Source organism: Haemorhous mexicanus, chromosome 1, assembly GCF_027477595.1.
Source record: "Haemorhous mexicanus isolate bHaeMex1 chromosome 1, bHaeMex1.pri, whole genome shotgun sequence".
Taxonomy (NCBI): Eukaryota; Metazoa; Chordata; class Aves; order Passeriformes; family Fringillidae; genus Haemorhous; species Haemorhous mexicanus.
In genome coordinates, this window is record NC_082341.1 from 72,931,911 (window position 1) to 72,954,181 (window position 22,271).

Consider the following 22,271-nt stretch of genomic DNA (forward strand, 5'->3'; position numbering starts at 1 on the left):
AGTGACAGGCTTTCCACTTGCAATTAACACTGGAGTTAAGAACACCAGATACCGTCAAAACATGTCCAAAAGAGATCTCTCATTACTGCCCTGAGTAGGGAAGAGTTTAAATATAGAGTAATTTCCCAGAATAGGTGGAATCCAAAATATTAGACACTGGCAATGAACACACAGTTCGAGGTCATCACACTGATGAGGTCTGCACATGGCCTATGCACAGAAATGTATTCTCTGATCAGAGCAGAGGGGAAAACAACTGAGAGAACTTTTAGTTTTTTTAAACATGGATACACAGGCACATAGAGTTGCTAGATTTTCCTCAAGTTGAACTCCTTTGATGATGAATAGACCAGCCTTTGTTCTACTAAAGAATACAACAGCTAAATCAAAAACTATTATGCTTATGGCTGTGTCTTACTAATTAAACATAACAAATTATATTCTTTAAGGTCCTTCTAGCAGGAGCACAAGCAAACAACCAGTGGTTGTACCTATACATAAAGCTCTGTGGGGAATATTAAAACCTCATCTGGCAGTTTTATGGTAGTTCAATTAAAACTCTAAGTGCCATTTCAGATGAGACAAACAATCACCTCCTGGGAAATTCCCCGAATATTCTCCAGGGCTGCTTCTTCTGTCAAGATCCTTCATTCCAATATATATAATTAAATGATTAATACAACTGTGAAGTGCAAAAATCTGCTGGCATGCTTTTTTTTCTATAATTACCCCCCAAAAATCACAGCTCTTCTAGACTACTTCTGGAGTTATAAACCTGATGTATAAGCACTACTTTCATACTTGAATACATACTTTTAGCAGGAATTCCTGAAGCTCCTGATGTGTTTTTGTTACACATGTTACAGAAAAATCAGACCAGGTTACCTAGAATGAAGGAAAAAAGAATGAGGAAAGTTCCTTTTTCCCAAACTTCATAGCAATTAGCTTGTCTGAACAATTCCATAAATTTGGCAGTCTCAGAGCTAACACTCGCAATTAAGCAAACACCAGGCAAAACAGGGATTAGGCTGTACTTTTTCAAAGACATACTAACTCTGAGTGTGTATTTTAGGATCACCTTCATGTTATTTGTAGCTAAAGAGAGCATGGCCAAATTCAAGGAAATACAATGAAGTTCCTGAAGATTACTGACTCCGAAAGAAGCCAGCCAGAAGGCTCTGTAATTATGGGACTTGTATCAAACAGAAATAATTAACCACAAAAAACAGGTACCAGAGAAAAGGACTGTAGGTCAAATATACTAGATTGAGCTCTCACTGTCATTACCAAGAGTCAAAATGAAAGAAAAATATCTCTGTTTATATTACCTATAAAATAATTTTGTCTTCCTCAGACTCAAATCTTACACAGTCATATAGAAGTTGTTTTAGGCTACAAGCCATAAAAAGTACTGCAAGTTACAAAAGAAGGCACTCAAGAATCAGACAACATTTTGGCATGTGCCTGTATAAAATTTCAGTAGCTCATTGTTCTGACATGACATGCAAGTAGTAAAACAGCACCTTCACATGCATGTTTTGAGTAAAAAATAAGTAAGCTTGGTTAATGAGTGCTGCCTGGCTTTAAGCCCACTTCTGGGCCGAAGATTCCAACTAGTTACATGGCAAGATTCAGGGTAACAGGAGTGGACACAACAATTATAAACATTCATTTACTCTCAGGAGTTGATAGAGTAATGTCACCCACCAACTGCCTTCAACTTAGTCCCCAGAAATGCCAACTACCCTCAGTGTCCTCAGCTGGGAAGCGATGACTGCAATTGCTGTTACAACCTTAAAAAAGCAGTGTCTGGGCAAGCACAAAATTATCTACAGCGAAGAGCACAGAATATACCTGCACAGATGAGGAAAGGAAACTCTTTCCTAAAAGAACTGGAGTTTCAAGATTACTGAAATACTTGCCAGAATATCTCCACATTCCCCCTTCAACAAAGAAATTCAAAACCACTGTCAAATCTGTCTATATGCTGTATCTTTAAAATAGTTTTTTGACTTTAAATATTGATAACCCATATAGGCATTCTGTACAAACTTTCCCCATCTCCTACCGTATTTTGCTTCGTACTCACTTCACAGACTATTTGGAAAAAAAATCTATGATGTGGTTGAAATATTTGGCCAGGTTAACCTTGAAGACTTTGAAGGCTACCTTCCACATATTACTGTCCTCAACAAAAGAACAGTGCATCCATTTAGAGAATACAACATCACAGAATACAATACCAAACTCTGCCATCAACACATCAACTTTCAGCTCAAAATGGATTTTTTAAAGTTTGCTTCTTCAAAGACCTCCCCCATGTCAAATGACCACTTAGAATGCTTGATGTGAACCATTCGTTTTTGGGTGAAAAAAGGGAACATTTAACTTTAACTTCAAATGTGGTATAATACCAGATTCACATATATTGGCAGAATGACTCATAGTGTAAGCCAGCCCTTGCTAAGAAAATTACTACTTCGATTCAGCTAGAACATCACCACCAACAACCTTAGTAACTATCATTTAATGCATGCTGCCCTTAGCTACTACCACAGATGAAGACTACACTAGGTAGGCTGTCCAGTTTTTGGCTGTTTTCCAGCTTGTTTGGTTTTACCTTAAGAAACAAAGTCCAAAACAAAGGCACCAATCTCCAGTTTTCTCAAAAAGCACAGGATCCACCCTCATATGAGGCTCAGAGTGGCTCCACACCTTGTTTACGTACAGTAAACACTGAGAAACAAGGCACAAGATGACCATACGACTCCAAGCAATCTACAGCTCCAGACACAACTGTGCTTCTGTGCCACTTGAGCAAATGACTGACTGGTTTTAGAATTCTTATGAATTAGAAAAAGCCAAGTTTCCTGAACTGATGTCACACACCCAGCTATGGCTGATGTTTTACACCTTCACACCTCATGCCCTCACACTTTATGCCTACAATTACATAAAACACCTGATTTGCACACAGAATTCAAAAGAATCACATGATAATCCAAAGAATCTCAAAACTGCCTCCTGTGAAGGTTTTTGAAACAAGCTGTATGTATCTGCAGTACATAGACAATACTTTTAACATCCTGGAGGTTATTTGCTTACTTTGAATGTGTACTCCAAATGTTTGTCAGCCCTTTTTCTTGATACGTCTTTCAGGGTTATCTTCTCAATGTGTACAGCTGAAAGAAAAACACCTTATTGTGCACTCGAAAACTGACAGTTTGCAAACCATTCCTTACTTTCCCAGGCTCTCTGAGCATGCCTGTAGGCTAAATCCTGATGCTTAGGAGCTGTTTTATTGCGACAAACTGCTGGGAGCAGGTAGAACTTTGCTGGCTCCAAGTATGTCACTGGCCTAATGACAATCTCCTTGGCACACTATGCATTACCGAAGAGCTTATTTAGACCAAATGTCACATAACTACAACAATATAACCACTATAAGTGAAAAGGCAATAAAAGGAAGTCAAATTGTATCTTTACTCCAAGAAGTAAAAAGTGCTGATAAAAACCAGACAGCACCTTCTACACCTAGGTATCAGAAACATCAAGTAGTAAATGAGGGCAAACTAAGGCCAAATACCCACATTTCTGAGAGTGCTTAGGTGAAAAGAATTAGTTAGGGAAGGCCTGAAGGAGACAGAAATGACAGAAAACAAAGAAGAAGCAGAAAGCTTAGACAGTTGTAGTGTAAAGAGTGTCACTGAACTGAACTGAGAGGGAAAAAAAGTACTGTAAGTACTTGCTACTTTCACATTCCTTCCCCACAGCCTATTGTACATAACAATAGGCAAGTTCGGGCTGTGACCTGGCAAAGTGCATCACCATACCGCTTTCAGGGCCTGAAGACTTTGTTGAGGGCACACAGCATTGTTCAGGAAATACTCCATATAAAAACCCTTCTGTAGCCGAGATGGGCTTCCCACTTTTGCCACTACGCTGGCCTAAGAACTCAAGATAATTTTATTTTAGTGTAAGTCTGAACACATCTTTACATTTAAAGAAAAAAATTATTTAAAAGCAGCTCGACCTGCCCTACATCATCAATGCTTTCTTTCAATGCTTTAGAAACTTCTTTTTTTTGGAGGGAGGTGGGTGATGTTTACAGTTAATGTTTTCCTTTCAATTTTAAACTGCATGTTCACATGGGATATATTGGGAACTACTCATAACAACAGTGTTTTTCCTAAAAAAAAAAAAACAAAAACAAAAAACCCAAAAAAACCCAAAAAAAAAAAACAACCACCCTCCTACAATTGTATGTTGCAAAACTTATTAATGGATATTAGCTAATTATCATCTAATATCATGTAAACATTCTAAAATTAATTTCGTTACAGTTACAAATCAAGTCTCATCCCCATCAAACATTCAATTTTTAAGAGAATTAAGCATTGGCAATTTCCATAAAGGAACAATAAGCCAGGAAATAAGCCTAGTGATAGTGCTACAGCTTCCAATTTTCTTAGTAGAGAGACAAATATTGAATGTACTGGTATACAATGGTTGTAATCCTCTAGCTGGGAGTAAGGAAGACAGACAAGCACTTCATTTTTGCCATTTAATGAAGATTTATTATTACAAAGGAAAGAAATCTGAGATGAGCTAAGGATGCCAGACAATATCAATATTTTATGAAAAGATGAGTATTTAGTGACCTTAATTTTTACCTATCTAGTATAGATTAAAGTGTTGTTAGAAGAAGGACCATGGCACAACAAAAGTTTTGTTGCAGTAAAATTTCTTAATGGCTAACATTCAAATTGATACTGGAATTCATATTCATAAGTTAATTAAGAAGTTGATTCCCATGACTGGAACTGAGAATAGTGGTTTAAATTGGATTCCATGACATGCATATATTTAGCATACACAATTAGGAAACTAAGACCATTAACATTCACAGACAAGCTTTTTCTCCCTAATGAGACTGTGCTTATTTTAAACTATTGAGTGTTCTCAATGCTAAAAATTTGTCCTCATGTATAAAAAAAATTGATTACACAATGCAGTACTTTCAACTTCCTTTACTTCTTTCTGCTGCATGCTTTGCTGTAATACATGATACAACAGGCAATTACACTGCTGTTGCTGCACAGCTTTAGTTCTACAGTTTCAACAGACTCCTTTATAATTCTGTCTCCAGGATGATATTTTAAATATTCTAAATGGCTGGAAGAAAAGTTTGAATACACAAGCCAATGAGGCGTGTCACATCTCTACCTCTATTCTGGACACAGCACATGCATCCAGAATGATTAAGTAAACCATGTATACATGACACTGCTTCCATTCTAAGTCAAGATTTTAAAAATTCATATTCATCACAGCTGAGAATAAAACCTGAGTTTACTATCAGTGGTATTTCTAACCAGTAAGGAGATTTCTGCACCAGGGAATCTCTACCACATAACTGTGGAGCAAGTATACAAAGGTACTCTGATCCTTCACTGTGGTTTCTCTCTATGATAATACAAAATATTTAAGCTCTTTGGCTAGACTAAGTTATTCAAATTTTTTGTGCTTTTGTTACTCAATTTGAGTGTTACTAAAGAGATTCCCCCTTTTAGGTTTCTAATTCATGAATACAAACACTTTGAACTCCATAAAAGGATTTGAAACAGGTTTGTTGTCTGTAATCTGCCATTATCTTTCTCTTGTATTTTTTTTCCACGGAATCAAATCTCTCAAATTGCCTGCCTTCAAAGTGCAGTTAAATCTCCACACTGGAGACAAAAGGACATTTATGAGGACAAAATGAATAGCAATCGTTTTTCCATATTGTTGGCTCCTTCCTATCTGCAGACTATCTGCTGACTAATTTTGAGTAGACTAGTAACTTGCTAATCCTCTTGAAGAATAAAAGGTGAGAATAAATCTGTTTTCAATAATGCTCATTTCTTCAAAGAGAAGAAATTGTGCTGGCAATTGCATATCAGAATTTTGTTTATGCTCAGAAGCCTTGCTCTTATACTCCCAAACAGAGCCAAAGCAGTGACTTTCATGAAGCCTTTCACTTCCCCAAACTGCCATGTGTGTAACACCTGCTAATATGTGGATTTTCTTTGCTATTTTTTTTTTTAATTTCACCAAACACAACTGAATCAAGCAACAAAATCTATGGAGTGCTTCCCAATATTTTTGTGTTTAGCTTTGCTTAAAAAATCTAAACACTGTTAATACAATTGCATTATATGTTCTTGTTTTCCCCCAAATCCTGCCCCTTTTTTCAGTGGGAAGCCCATTTGTAGCTAATTTTCATGCAGGCATTCACCGGCAGTTAGCAGCTAACACAAATGACAACTTGTTATAACAAAGAAAAGACCAAATAGGTGGCAAAGAAGCTATTTTACTTACCAATCACTGCAGCTTCTTGTTCAGATTAACAGCAAGAGAGATACAAGACGTCCACAACTCCAAGCAGAGTTTAATGTTCAAGGAAACCCTTAAAAGCCTTTCTCAAAAGGAAGCTCAGACAACCTACCTTCTCGCTGAGGTCTGTGGGAAGCCATTGGAAGTCCATCATGAGGTGCTGCGGTTCGTTCTAGCAAACTGGTCTCATTACTTGACATGCAGTCACCATGGGAAAAGTCATTCTAAATCAAGAAAGAAAAAAAAAGAAATGTCTTAGTAGAAGGTCTGTTACCAAAGCTTGCTCTAAACAGCAGGTATTACAGAAAAACCCACAAACCCTTTAGACAAAAACCTGAAGCTCTTGACAGTGGCAAAAAGGTTCTCATTAACCATTTCAGTTCTTACTTTATTTATGTGCTTATCAAATGTCACCTATAACGTCCAATGTTTCACTGCCCTTATTTTAAAAACAGAATAGGGTAAGGAACAGGGTATCTCAAGCTGGACAATTCAAGACCATTAGCTCAGAACTTCAGTGATAATTTGCAATGAGCATGAACTCTTTCAACTACTGACATGTCAAGTCATCTACTCACTACATTCTAAATATATTCTCCTCAATTATATTCATGCCCTGTACCTTCAGCCTGCCACCTCTTCTATATAGGGAATCATGAGTAACTGCTTGGACAGCCTATGAGGACATGCAGTCCACGCATCTCTAATCAACTAAATCCATGCATCTCTTACCAACCAAACATTCAGAACACAAGCAGTTGCCACCAACACCCTCACTTTCAAACAGAAAAGGACAGACTGAAAGCTCATCTCCCCCCACATTTACATGCAGACTTCAAAATTATATACCAAGACATATTAATACAGTGCACAAGAAGGGACACGACAAGAAATCATAGGAGATAGATTGCATGGACAGATAACTAAAAGAATAATCTAGGCTAACAATGATAAATAAGAAAAAGTATTAGAAGAGCATGGACTGCAAGTGGCTTCCCTAGGGTAACAAGAACCTATATAATTTTTTCTAAATTAAGATGAAACATTAATGTATCAATTTACACATTCTTCAATGACCATGTCTTGCTAAAAAAAAAAAAAGGAAGCAAACAAACAAACTGACCAACCAAGCTAAAACTCAGAAATATTTTAAAACATCCAGTGACATTAAATGAAGCTATTTAATTCCATGTTCAAGGAAACAACACATTGCCTTAGAAAAGTACGTGCACAAAGAACTAGGAAATACAGGAAGTTACTAGCAAGTGGTTGGATTAATCTTTTTTAAGTAAAGCACCTTTGTTCATCTCTAACAAGTAGTATAACATATGAGCCGATGAAATAGCAAGTTCGGGAAAACTAAATGCACCACAAACATTTAGGAACTGGTCTGCATGAAAACAGATTTATTCATTCAGGATGAAGAACACTGAAAGACCCTCATAAAAGATGAGAAGAGAAAAAATATAAATCTCCAGAGAGCACTCGTTATTTTTAAATGCAGGAAGCATAATAATAAGTGCCAGAATATATGTGGTTTGTTGGGTTATTTTAAGGACTTGTGCAATGTGATGAGACAAATCATCAACCAAGATTAGTTGCTGTATTTGTTGTAGAGGACCCCAAGACTGTCACAACAGAAAGACCAGAATCCCCTGCCAATTCTTCAACAAACTTCTTCAGATGTGACAGATTTTTCAGCCAAAGCTGCCTTCATCTTACTCAACCAGCTTTACTTCATCTACAGCACGGGTACAAACTGTGGCAACTCCTAACAGTATATCCAACACATGCAGATCCAGGAAGTGTCCAGGCATCAAGGCTGCCCTGGGCATCCTGGTAACCTAACTTTGGTCAGTGACACCAATAGCAGCACAGTTAGCAAGTGCCTTTAGACGGCACTGCAGGACATTTCAGCTGTTTCATCAAACCAGTGTATGATTCGTGCTCTGAGCCGAGCATTGGTAATTTCAGGTTTCAAAGCCATCATATTTAAAATATAAAGCCTGCTGTGTCTCTTCAAGATAAAACTCACACCAGTCCCCAGTCACCCAGTAAACAATCTCAGCAAACATCTAATAAATTATGAGCTCAATGTCAGATACGAGGAAAGAAAGGAAAACAGCTGTATGTCAATGAGACTGCAATTTTTAACAGCTTTAGCACATTTTCAAGTTTAGTTTACTAAAATAACCCCCCAAATAAGCCACCACACAAGCATGCTCTGGAGAGAACTACTTCCAGAACTCTTCAAAAAACCCACTGATACTGTTTCAGCAGACATTTCATAACAAGTGTGGGCAGAAAAAGTGGAAGTACTTTGGTTTGGTTAAGTGTTAATTCCTGATCTAAAAACAATCAAAGTTGAGGTCAGACCTTCTCTTGCATTCAAAGTCAGGATATTTGTTTTGATTAATGGAAAACAAATTACAGACTATTCTAAAAAATAATTGCTAGTTTAAAAGTCAAATGAACCGTGAGCAGTTTTTAGGAGATGTACAGAAATAGGATTTACTTCAAAAAAGTATTCTGTTCAGCTCGTGTCAAAGAAGCATTAAATACTGCTGCTACACCTAATACTAGAAAATTGCTTCTTACCAAGCACATATATCATCTCTGTAACAGCATTCAAATACTTTTGCAGTGAATTATTCTAGAATGGTTATTTTTCTATCCATGGCAGCAGTCTGTAACAGGCAAACTACAACCACAGTTGAAGACCCCCTCTAAACCGCAAAATATTATGTGTTTCAAACCTTATTTAAATAAATATATCGATTATTATAAAATAACTATAATAAACTCATAATTTATTCATTTGCAGAATTCTTCATGTCCAAAGTTAGCCAGTAATATGCACTGTGTGCATTCTGTGACTGTTGGCTTTCATAATAGCTAGTGCAACACGGGGTAGACAATGGGAAATCCAGAGCAGTCACAGGTTTATCTTACAGCCTGCAAAGCTCCAGATCCTGTCTTAAGCTGCATTACTACTCTTCACTTTAAGTGTTATCTGCTGTGACAGTTCTACATCAAACTCACAAGTAAATGAAACAGAGGTGCCACTGTCAGAGCAGACAACTCTAGGGCGCAAGTGACTGCAAAGTCTGAAGGGCCAAAGAATATTAAGAATGGCATCATGTGTTGCTATGCGGTGCCAGTCACACCAGGAACACAAGCCCTTTAAAGCCTGGTATACTGCTGAGGAAGGTCATGCTGTACAGAACCAGCTGTGCTCCTCCTTTCCTGCGAATTTATATAACATAATCCATGTTCACACAACACAAAAGCGTAAGGCTAACCCTCACACAAGCCTTTGTCACTGTGAGACTTCACTCCAAATCACAGTGCTGCTGCTAATGATTGAAATATAGTGAAGCAGGAAATGTGGGTGGCCCCAAACCAGCTGCCAGATAATTAATTTGATACCCACACAGATCTCCGTGATGGGCTGAAGGATTAACTACATTTCTCCTTGAAAGTAAAATGAGCTAAGAGAGCACCCTAAAAATTATCTGCTCTTACAACCCAGACCAGAGTTTTGTATTAAACAGATCTATCCTTTCATGGTTGAAAGCAAGTACTATGTTAAAAAAAACCTTATCACTTGAGACACTTTGCAGGACTGTATGATATGAACATAGAATGTTTTGGGTTAGAAGTGACCTTAAAAATCACCTAGTTCCAATCCCTCTCCCATGGGCAGGGACACTGTCCACTAGACACTAGTTGGTTGCTCAGAGCTCTATCCAACCTGGCCTTGAACGCCTCCTGGTACGAGGCACCCACAGTTTCTCCAGGCAACCTCTTCCAGTGCCTCACCTCCCTCACACTAAAGAATTTCTTCCTAATATCTAGAATGTGGTTGGATTTCTAGCTGGCAAGCACACATTGCCAGGTCACATTGAGCTTCTCATCAAACCACACTCTCAAGTTCTTCTCCTCAGAGCTGCTCTCAATCCATTCTCTGCCAAGCCTGTATTTGTGCTTAGGATTGTCCCAAGCCACCAGCAGAACCTTGGCCTAGATGAACTTCATGAGGTTCACAGAGATTCCTCTCTCAAGCCTGTCAAGGTCCCTGTGGATCTTTCCCTCCAGTGTGACAACTGCAAAACACTGCTTGCTGTCATTGGCAAACTTGCCGAGGGCGCCCTTGATCCCACTGTCCGTGTCACTGACAAAGACCTTGAACAGCACCCGTCCCAGGACCAACCCCAAGGAACTCCAGTTGTCACAGGTCTCTGCTTGGACCAGGGAGCCCTTGAAAACAACTCCTTGAGCCCGTTCCTGATCCACCGAGTGATCGACCTCACAAATCCATGTCTCTCCAGTTTAGGGACAAGGCCATCATGTGGGACAGTGTCAAATGCTTTGCTCAAGTCTAGGGAGATAATGTCAGTCGCTCCTCCTATCAACACTACCACCCTGATGTAGAAGGTCACCTAATTTGTCAGGCATTAATCTGTTCTCAGCAAAGCCATGTTTACCATCAAATGCCTCCTTATTTTCCATGTGCCTTAGCATGGTTTCCATGAGGATCTGTTTCATGATCTTGCCAGGCAGAGGTGAGACTGACCAACTTCTAGTTCCCTGGGTCTTCCTTATCTCCCTTTTTTAAAATGGGGCTTATGTTTCCCCTTTTCCGGTCAGTGGAAACTTCACTAGACTGTCATGACTTCTGAAATAAGATGGATAGAGGCAGAGATACTTCAACTGTCAATTCCTCCAGGACCCATGGATGCATCTCATCAGGTCCCATTGTCTTGAGCACCCTCACATTCCTTAGATGGTTTTCAACATGTTCTCCTACAGCTGGGGGTTCCTCATTCTCCCAGATCCTGCCTTTGCTGCCTTTACTTCAATGGTGTGAGCAGGAGCACTAGGTGAAGACTGAGGCAAAAAAAGTTATTGAGTACCTCGGCCTTCTCCATATCCCAAGTGACTAAATATGCCATTTACTTTGAGTCTTTTACCACCCATGTATCTACATAGGTTTTTGCTGTTGCCATTGACATCCCTGGCTAGATTTAGTTCCATCATGGCTTTAGCTTTCCTAAGTCAGCTGCTCAAACAGCTTGTCTATATTTCTCCCAGGGTATCTGTCACTGCCTTCCACGCTTCGTAGCCTTCCTTTTCATGTTTGAGTTTGTCGAGAAGGAACTTACTTATCCACACAGACATCCTAGTATTTCTGCCTAACTTCCTCCTCATTGGGAAGCATCACTAATAAGCTCGGAAGAAGTGATTCTGTAATATCAATCAATTTTCTGGGGCCCCTCTTCCCTCTGGGGCTTATTTCACGCTACTCTACCAACCAATCAGCCTCCTGAGTAGGAGTCCAAAAGTATTTATGCCCCAAGGTCCAGGGGTGCTTGTCTGTAACACAAGTACCAAATACCTAAAGTGGTGAGCCATCCTGCTGAGAAGGATGTTGCTCTGTCAAATGCCATGTGAGCTGAGCAGATCTCAGCTAACCTACACATGACAGATGTCCAAACTCTGCCTTCTATCAATGTAGATGACCGATCAAACAATGTCATGTTGTCATTGCTTTGGCAATATGTAGTGAAATCTGTTACTGGATAGCCTACTAATCATCACGAGCAAGCAACTGATGCACATAAGTCTTCTGATGCTTGCACTGCACTTTCATAAAAGAACTATTCATTCATCAGCTCTGATGAGCACTAACAAGGGAAACACATTTGCAGCAGCTGGACAGCTTGATTAGTTCTACATGCCCAAATATGAAATAATATTTTTCTGCAAGAACTACAGTAAATGTTCTATGAGGGACAGCACTACTCAGCCTTGCAGGCTGTGCGGATGTAAACTGGCACAGCTCGTTCATTCATCTACAAGTGGGAACTGACAAACAAAGCCAGATGAAAGAAGGCATTTTGGAAAAAATCAAGGTCTAACTCATGATTGTGAGCTATCGACTACAGCATCTGCACCTTCAACAAAATTGAGTGATGTCAGAATAATCATTAACAGATGTGGTGCCAATTACAAGACCAAAGCCATGATTTGCTTATAACAAACCTTGCAGGCTCTTATCCTCATTGCTTCACAGCTGTGATACACAGATGTATCACTATATAGCTGTGGTAACATAAAGGCTCAACATCTCCTCTCCAGAAGCAACAACCAGGTGAAACTGCCTGCGTACTTGTGTGCTGCTGAACCCTCTCCTGATGACTACAGCAGCAGAGATGAAGACTTACTCAACACCCTGAGAAACTGTACCTGCACCCCACCACTGTGGGGTGTGGCTTGGATACAGGGATAGAACATTCTTGCCATTTTAAAATGAAAATCCAGCATAGGCATTTAATACTCACAAATGCAAACTATTTAATGCTTACCATCGTTAATACAACAAATTGTCTCCTAACCAAAAAAAAAAAAAATCTAGTACTGTCTCAGACAATCTGCTAGGCAAATGCAAGACCAAGACTGCACACAGACATTGCTGCTAAGCCATGCTCCAATCTGCAAACGCTGAAGTATGCAAAGGCACCATCCAATTGTTCTAAGATGGAGAGAAGCTGTTCTGCTCTACAAGACTAGCAGAATGAGCCTCAAGACCTAGGACCACAAAGACCCACCAAATCTCTCTTTTGGCCAAACCAACATACAATTTAGATGTTTCCATGTCAACTTTCAACACATAGAATCAATAATGCTCCAGAACAATAAAGCTTAGTTTACACAGAACCACAGCTGGAGAAATATGCTGACAGGAATCTCAGAAAGTTCACCATGGGAAAGTGCAAAATCCTACACCTGGGCAGGAATAACTACAGGCACCACGCATTTGGGGACCTAACAGACTATAGAGTAGCTCTGCAGAAAAAAGATCTATATGTATAAAAATGTGTGTGCGTGTGTGTGTGTACACATACCAAAGGAGGGTGCAATGAGGATGGAGTCAGGCTCTTTTTAGCAGTGACCAGTGACAGAAGCAACAGGCAGAAGCTGAAACACAGGAGGCTCCCTCTGGACATCTGGAAACACTTTTTCATTGTCAGGGTGACTGAGCACAGCTTGCCCAGAGGGGCTGTGTAGTCTACATCCTTGAAAATACTTAAAAGTCATCTGGATATGGTCCTAGGGAATAAGCTGTAGGTAGCCCTGCTCAAGCAATATGACCTCCAGAGGTCACAGCCAATCTCAGTCCCTTCATGGTTCTTTGACCAGACATAAAATCCCATAATATGTGTAGTAAAAGCCTGACTGGCTGAACATACAGTTCAAATGGATAATGTGCAACTGCCCTATTAACTCATATCTAGTAAGCTGGACTGCATAGAGAGTATGCACAGGTGCCTAAAAGTACTTTAAAGCATATTTGTTTTGCAAAACTATGTTAAGAGTTCGCCTGTAAGAGGCTACAACAAAACACTATAGTGGAGACAGAAACCTGAAAAAACATCAGCTGATTCTGAGAAGAAAATGACACCATGTGACAGCTTCAGCAATCACATACTGACTAACTTATAGCACTACCAAATCATAACAATTTTGAGACAAAGGGCATACCAACCCTCTTACATCACATGAACAAATTCAGCCTGTGGCAATTACATTTGAAGTATTAGACATGGCAGCTACACCTATGATTTACAGTGCTGGGGGAATAACGAACCTCGTGTTTGCTAGAAACACAGTGTGTCTAAGTCTCACCTCCACCTGAGCTTCTAACAGGACCTAAACCAGTTTCAGTTCAACCCAGCTAGTCCATGACACAGTAGAGAACTTGAAGCTAGAGCCAGCCAAGCATCAGTTCAAGCCTTACTCTATCCCCATGTGGTTGCTCATTCAACAACCCTGCAACCATCAGTACTTGTGCTATTGTTAGCTGAGTGAATAAAAATAAAATTACTTGAATGTAGCAGTTCAGAGTAATATAAAAAATTATTCTCATAACAGTCTAGAGCGATAGGAAGATTTAAAAAACATTTGCCCCTGAAGAATAGTTCACTGAAGTACAGTCAGTACTGAGAAGGGATGATACCTTCATTACTACATTTAACTACCATCAAAGGGCAATGTCATTTTGTCCAATCCTTGAACTCCAGCATAGTTTGAAAGTATTCTTTTATGTAAAGCAATTTCAAATAACAGAAAATCTCTGTCTTGTGATTATCCTACTCCTAAGACACTTCCCAAGACACTAAATTTTCTTTAGCTGTTCAAAGTATTTTTACTTTCTTCTCCCAAAAAGACAAGATTAAGAGGTTGAGGAAAGGCAATAAACTCACAAAGGAATGCAGCTCCTAGCCAGATCTCTTCCAGTTTTGGTCTCCAGAAGTATAAACCCCTAGACTTGGAGGATACTACAGAAATTCACCAACTCTTGAAGGAAAAGTAGGTATTTTGTTTTAACTACAGTAAGGAAGAATCAGCTGTAGTGTTTTCTAGGACAGGTATGGCTAGAGACTGATAATGACAAACAAACAAGGTGACAGATTTAAGGAGGCAGAATCCTACAGACTTCAGAGGGTTCACAGACACAACCATCTTACTGCTGCTGTCTGCACCCTTTTCTGCAGCTCTTCAGAAAAAGCTGAGAGTCCTTAGCACTCCAAGCCAAGCGAGATCCTGCTCCCTATAAATAAGTCAGCATTGGGCAACCCTGAAAACTGGACCACAGCTCAGCTACAGCAATTGAAGTACAAGCATTAGGAAGACATGGATGTATTTTCAACACCCTCAGTATTCATTTACTCTGCTGGGGAACAAACTGTCAAGGAAAACAAAGAGGCTGGTTAACTCAGTATAATGGGACTGGGAAAGGCTACAAACTTGTACTAACACCTCATATTTAGAATTAAACCGCTAGAACAGCTCAAAGCAGTGAAAGTTTTAACTCTGCAATTTCCTGGAACATCAGCATGCGCATCTAGATAGAACTCATTCATTTTAGGCATTGTTTTTTATCTAGCTATGACTTCCTTTCCAGAAGACTTCCAGTAATGTTTCTGGAAATTCTTAACTCCTGTTTGGAGACAGAGAAATTCCTGTTGAGAGACAAGGCTGTTAGGTTCTCTGAGGCAGCTGGAATACTTTTCATCTCAGTATGAAAAACTTGTAAAACATTTGTATTTCCCTGGAGTGCACCACCATTTAAAAGATCTTCACCAAGACTGAAATGACATTATTGTCTTTATGTCTCTTCTTTAAACCAGACTCTGAAGATACACTTTTCCTTATACTCAACTCTATGACACTAAAAACAGTGCACTGCAGAGCTCTTAGATTCTAAAATTAAATTCTACTACCTTATTCTGCTGCAAGTGACTGAAGATCAATTATAAAAGCACTCTTCTAATTTGCACACAAAATAGCCTATAAATAGAAGTGCACTAAGAAAAATACTCTGCAAATAGAAACTCCCCTCCTTGTTTGTAAGTAGAGACTTTTTTGGTGAAGAATCCTGCAGCCAACTAATTATATTAGTATTCAACAAACCATTATCTCGAGGAGATTGCTTATTTCAACAGAACCTTAGTTCTATTCCTGTCAAGTATGCCTGAATAAATATTCCAATGCCTAATGCAAGCCACATTTAATATATTCGTAGATATACAGAGCTTCTTTGGTATTTCAGCATTTTGATCCCAGACATACGATGGGATGGAGAAAGATAAACAATAAAGTCAAACTGCTTTGATAACACTGCACTTAATAAACAAAAATAATCAACACAAGAGTTAAGCTATGTGTTCTATTACTTAAACCAATACACAGCGTTATCAACAGGATCTTTGCACGTTAACGCTTCTTTTATTCAGCAGCGAATACTGCTGATTTATTCTTATACTTCAAAGTTGATATTTTTAACACAATAATGACTTTTTTCCAAAAGATGTTCTTATAAACCACACCTTAAATTAAGAATTTGAAAACAGTATCAAGTGTTTCCACTTTAAGCATAAGAAATCCCTAACCTTAGTTCAGAACACTTCATAAGGAAACCAAATTTATCAACTGTAAGGTAATCCTAGATCTGCCCATCCCACTCCAACAGTCATACCTCCCACAACTTTTGAATTCCTGTTTTGAGCTGGATTTGTTAAAATATATCACTATAAAAGTTAATTTTTCAAAATCATTGAAATAAGACACTAAAAATAGCAACAATCTTATTAACCCTTTGTCATGAAGCAACTTTATTGTGAGCTCAATTTTATCAGACAACACAGACCCTAACCAGAAAACAGAACCCCAACAACGGGAAAAAGCAAATTGCTTTATATTCTAGTAAATCACCCACAAATTCTTTGCAGGTGAACCTCCCAAGCCTTGGTGTTCACTAAAGCTAGGTGATACAGTTCCTCAAAACCTCAAACCGAGCCATTTAGTTAGATACGCCACGTGCAATAGCACACTCCTTCGCCCTAAAGAATTCAGAACTGACAAACCACCTGACTCTACTCCAGCTCTGAACTCCCTCACGTTTGCCGGCTAATTTGCTATGCCTGGCTGCGGCCAGCCATAGGAATACGTTCGTATTTCACGGCCCGCACGGTGAACAACAGCTAAGTGACCGCCTTCCGACGGGTCAGAAGCCGGGAGCTGAGAACGCCCGGGAGCGCTAAGCGGGGGAAGACCAGAGCAGAGCTGGCAGCCTCTGTGCACAGAACCGCTACTACGCTTTCCCTGCCCGACAACCGGGCACGCCGCAGTGCCGGCGCACACGCTTCCCGCCGGCCGCCCTGGGCAGCGGGGCAGTCCCGGGTCGAGCCCCCCCCGTTATGCAACGGCGGCACCGCCCCTTCCCGCCGGGCCGGGCCGGGCACCGCCCCAGGGACACGTGACCGGGAGGCAGCACCGCCATGTTGGACGGGGCGGGAAGCGGCCGGTCACCGTCAGTCACCGCGTCCCTGTCCGCGCAGGGGGCTGCGGAGCGGCCCTCCACCCCGCCGCCACGGAGGGCAGCGCGGAGGGGCAGCGGGGCTGTGCCCTCACGGGGCGCGGGCGATCCGTGACCCACCCGTCCTTCCCGCAAAGAGAGGGGTCACCCCCTTTGGCCGGGCCATGACGGCGCTCGGTGGGCCGTGCCCACTCCCGCTCCCCCCCGCTCCCGGTCCTTCTGCCCTCGCCGCGCCCGGCTGTGCCCCTCTACAGGGAGGAGAAAGTCGCCGTCCTCCTCCCAGGCACCGCCTGCCCGAGCGTTTCCCGTACGGCCGCGGGACGGAGGGGGAGCACCGCGACCACTGCGAGGGCTCCCGAGTGGAGCTGCTTGGGCTGCCCGGCACGGAGCGGGTTATTCCCGGAGTTGGAGCCCAGCCCTTCTGACACGAGCCCAGCCGAATAAAATTTCAGAGGGGTCTTTATGAAACGTTCCAGTTCACAAACGCAGAGCCCTGAAGGCACTCAAATTCCAGAGATTAAAGGAGGAGAAAAAGCCTGTGGACACCCGACAGGATTTTAAATCAAGTTCAGTGTAATGCTACGGCAGCATTTTGCCAGGGAAGCCTTTAACTCTGCTACTGGCTCCATCTCCTCCTGCGTTTTATCTGCGAGGGTCCCACCGTCCCCGTGGAACGCTGACTGAAAATACTCAGGAGAAACCCACCGATCCCTCTGTTCCCTGTCAGCCATTATTTCCCAGAAAGGCTGTGCTGTATTTACAATTAGCCATTAAGAGAGGGGGGAGGGGAAGGAAAGCCGACGGAAGCATTGCCGTTTCACTGCTGTGTCGACTACGGAGTATGTGATGTGCATGTTCAGCCAAGCTGACTCGGGTCTCTCAGTGTTCCCCGAGTAAACAAAACCACCACAACTTGGACAGCTGCTTTTATACTGAAGCCAGAACACTGCACAAAACTGACTTCAATTCCAGTAGTTCACGGGAGCCTGCTCTCCCAACTGCAGTTGGTGGGACACCCTGAGCAGCTACAATTGCTGTGCCAGTTCCAGGCAGGAAGTATGTTTCCGGTTACTAGCACTTTAAACCCAGAAGGGACAGTGTCCAGTCTTACCACTTCCTGCAATTCAATCTTTTCCCCGGAAAGATGGACTTTCAGCATTAATTCTGGGATAGAACTAGACTTGATGCAGGCCAATGAGCCAAAATAAACACTTTTTGGACTGATGCTCCAAATTCATTGTGATTTCAGTTCTGTAACATCTGCCCATTAGTTTATGACATGCCAAATGTGTTTTGGCCTTTAAATGATATAAGCAGTTAATAAATAGAATATCAGAAGGCTTAGAAATTGATCCCTGTCTCCTCTGAGTACTCCTTAAGAGCATACCCCATCTTTAGCAAAGAGAAGGAGCCATTCCTTTCATATGGCAGGCCATGTAGAAGTTTTTTACAAGTGGCTGAAATGGACTGCACTGCAAATGAACTTAGAAACAAAATCCCAAAACCCCAACCCTCACTGCTTTGTACCCTTTTCTGTCAAGTAACTCATGAAAACCTGATGGGTTCAGTGGAACAGCACTACAAACACCCATCTTCCAGCCCGCCCTTCCCCTTTGCACAAGAGGCCATCTATAGACCAAAAACTGCAGAGCTCCTTGAGGACAGCTTGGCTGCATAAATATGGGGCAATTTTTAAAGCCAATGCTCATCAAGAGGGCAGCAGTGAATGGCACTGCAGGAAAACCTCTGCTTCAACAGAGCTACTGCACAGGAGAATGCTTCCGTTGTCACTCACTGCAAGTCCTCATCCCTGGTGACAGCCTCATCCTAGCAACAAGTGGCACATCTGCTTTCAGGATGAGCTTTGCTGTTTCCTGAGAGCCACCCAAAAAATCAGTTTTTCTCTGCACAGAAGCTCCAGTTGTGACATTTTAATTTGTTTCTTTAGTGGAATCAGTACCAACTCTTCCCTAATGTTGTCAGCCATCTCACTGAACCTGGTGACTCGACTGCTGCCCTGATTCTTGCCAAGTTCAAGCATGTGTCTCATTCTGTGAATGGGCAAGGAAGCAGACTTCACATAAAAAAATATTTCAACTAGTTCGATTGGTTTGAAGCCCCTAGAGAATGCTCTCTTAGGCAATCTGGTCTCTATCTAGCATTATTATTTCTATTTTTACAAGTCTAGTCAAGCTGTTGCTTGTACTCCTGCTTCGTACAGTGACCTACAGCGTACGAGGCAGCCAGTTCAGTACTGTGCACCCTGCACTCCAGCACGGCAGAGTTCCAGAAAAAAAAAAACAGCGTTCCAGAAAGCATGGCAGGCTAGGAAAATGAGCCCTTCCCCCCGCCAAGAAATTTGTAGTAGACACTCCGCAGGAGGTTGTGAGGGCGGCCGGGGCTGACACAGCCGTAGTAGGGGGAGGACACGGAAGGGACCACATCCCAATGGGGGGATTCGGGGAAAGCAAGCAGCCGCTCCTAGGAAAACGGGAGGGAGCGATGGAAGAAGGACGAAACCACCCGCTGAGATGGCGCAGCAGGAAGGGCGCAGGACGCGCCGTTACCTGGGCTGGGTGGCGGCCGAAGCCCTCCTCCTCCTCCTCCTGGTCCCCGCACAGGGCCCTCCGCAGCCGCTCCAGGTGTTCCCGCAGGGTGACCCGCTGGTGGAAGGAGAAGGCCGGGTGCAGCGAGGCCATGGTGAAGAGCAGGAGCAGCTCCTCCTGCGCGCCGCAACCCAGGCCCTGGGCGGCGGGGAGCCCGGCCTGCCCGTTCTCGGCGGCTCCGTCCATCACCACCACCACGTCCCCCTCTTCCTCCTCCTCCTCTTCCTCCTCTTCGGCCGGGGCCCGCCGCGCCGCCGGGCAGCTCTGCAGGATGGAGTCCACCTGGGGCAGGAGGCGGTGCAGGCGGCCGGCGGCCTCGCGGTTCTCCGAGCCCAGCAGGGCCAGGTAGACGATGAGCTTGGAGCGCACGGCGGGGTCGCGAAAGTCGCCGAGCTGCCCGGGGTCGCTGAGCCCGTTGGCCTTGGCCTCCGAGTCGCGGAGGCAGTGGTAGTCCTTGCGGGCCAGGTCCTCCAGGCAGGAGCCCAGGAATCGCAGCTCCAGCGGGTTGCACAGGTCCAGCAGCCCCACCATGAACTCCAGGCGCTGCGCCGAGCCCAGCACCAGCCCGAACCACTCGTACACCGTCTCCTTGTCGGTGCGGGCGGCCGCCGAGCCGGGACCGCCGCCGCCCGGAGCGCCCAGCGAGGCGGGGGGGGGCGGCGGGCCGGGCCCAGGCCCCGGCCCCAGGCCGTGCAGCCGGCTCGGCCTCTCCAGCCCACAACCCCTCCCCACCGCCGCGGAGGCGCCCCCGCGGGCCCGGGGCACCTGCTGCTGCAACGGGAGGTGACAGTCCAGGGCACCCCCGGGCTCCTTCAACCCCGCCGCCGTCGCATCTTCCGCCGCCGCTGTCTTGTGGCTCGTCTGCTTCAGGGGCAGCTTCATCTTCAGCATCCTCGGCGGCGGCGCGGGGGGGACGCGACGCCCGCCGGGACCCGGCGGCAGCGGGGAGGTGGCGGCGCGCGCGGCGCTCAGGCGGAGCCGCTCATGCCGCTCATGCGGCCCGGCCGGCGCGGGAGCGGCGCGCGCGCACGCGGAGCGGGGGGAAAGGCGGCCGAAACGGTCCCGCCGGGCGGGGAGTGGGGAGTGGGGAGTGGGCGGGCGAGGCGGGGCTCGACTCGCTCGCGGCGGCCGTTCCCCGTCTCCGCCTCCCCCCGGCGCGCTCCCGCGGCGGTTCCCCCGCTCCCCGCCTGTGCCCGGCGCCCGCGCAGAGCCGGTAGGCGCAGGCAGTGGAGCGCTCGCGGCTCTGGGCCGGCGCGGCGGGACCGGCTGAGGCCCGAGCTCCCGGCGGGGGAGCGGCGGGGCCGGGGACGGGGGAGGGGGGGGGGGGCGGGCGGAGCGCGCGCGCGCCTCTCCGCCTATGGGCGCCGCCCGCGTCAGCGCGCGCGCCCGCCCGCGGCCGGGGGCCGTGGGGCGCGAGGCGGGGCTGCGCGTTGCGCGCGGGGCTGCGCGCGCGGCGCGCCCCGGGCACGCGCGGCCGCCACGGCCCCGCCCCGCGCGCGGCGCGGGGACCGGCGCCCGCTTTGGGAACGGGAGGGGGCCCCGGGTTTGCCCGGTGAGTGCCATTGGTCACGCCGATGGGAACGGGTCAGTAGTTCGCCTGGGACCAGTCTGAGGAAGCCTCCCTATATCCTGGATGAAAGATTTCTCTGAGATGAGGCCGTTCGTTGGCTGGTGGCTCTGGTGTGCGGGGCCACGTGGGTTTGCCCAAAGCCGGCGGGAGCGGGCCCAGAGCTGTGCCGTGCCGGTGGTGGAACAATGCTGAGTGTGGAAACATGGCTGCTACAGGCCTTTTAAAATTTATTTCCTATTTTCCAAATTCTAATGCAGTTGAAACTTCTGCTATTGTAAGATGTCTCCTTTTTTAAAACTACTACTGCTCTAGTATCGTGTTTTTCCACCCAGTTTTTTTTTTTTTGTTTTTTGTTTTTACAATAGAGAAATAAAGCAAAAATTGCAGAAAAAATATAGTAAAACGGCTTAGGGATACTCTCTTTGGAAATAGCAGGCTTGCTGCGCTCTCATTCCTCCAACTGGGTTTCCAGCTGTTGTGTTCCACGATAAAAAGCCTACAATTACAAGATTAAGCAGTGCTCTGAGTGGTCAGAAAGTTGCAATGCTCCTCACTTTGATTCCACCTCAGTTACATAAAGGAAGTGTATTGAAAAGGAGAACCAAGCCTGTGGCTTCCTTCAGCACACTGAAGAATAAAATTAATTTTAATTACAATTATGCAGAGCAGCATCCCTGAGCTGCTTACAGCCACAGGGTATAAACTGCCAGAGCTGGCTGCCCCGTACCTGTTTGTCCAGAAGCCGATGGTGCTACGATGAAGATCTTTATCAAACAACTAAGAAACTATCATGCAGATTATAATAGTTTTGTATGCATCACTCAAATTTGCCGCAGAG

General features: G+C 44.2%; 1 protein-coding gene across 9 annotated transcripts in view; it reads right to left on the reverse strand.

Annotated features, from left to right (window-relative positions):
• ZCCHC2 (zinc finger CCHC-type containing 2) overlaps nucleotides 1–21,155 on the reverse strand; it is a 44,506-nt gene extending 23,351 nt beyond the window's left edge. For 4 of the 9 annotated variants that reach the window (XM_059854109.1, XM_059854101.1, XM_059854091.1 and 1 more), the window contains exons 1-5: nucleotides 19,825–20,945; nucleotides 6,488–6,599; nucleotides 3,834–3,947; nucleotides 3,106–3,182; nucleotides 814–885 (exon numbers count right to left, since the gene is read on the reverse strand). In XM_059854109.1, coding sequence (XP_059710092.1) covers nucleotides 814–885; nucleotides 3,106–3,182; nucleotides 3,834–3,947; nucleotides 6,488–6,599; nucleotides 19,825–20,754 — 1,305 coding nt within the window. In that variant the 5' untranslated portion in view covers nucleotides 20,755–20,945. Of the gene's footprint in view, nucleotides 1–813; nucleotides 886–3,105; nucleotides 3,183–3,833; nucleotides 3,948–6,487; nucleotides 6,600–19,824 lie in introns of all 9 variants that reach the window. The other 5 variants (XM_059854154.1, XM_059854145.1, XM_059854135.1 and 2 more) reach the window with 4 other exon arrangements.
• Between the last annotated feature and the right edge of the window lie 1,116 nt (nucleotides 21,156–22,271).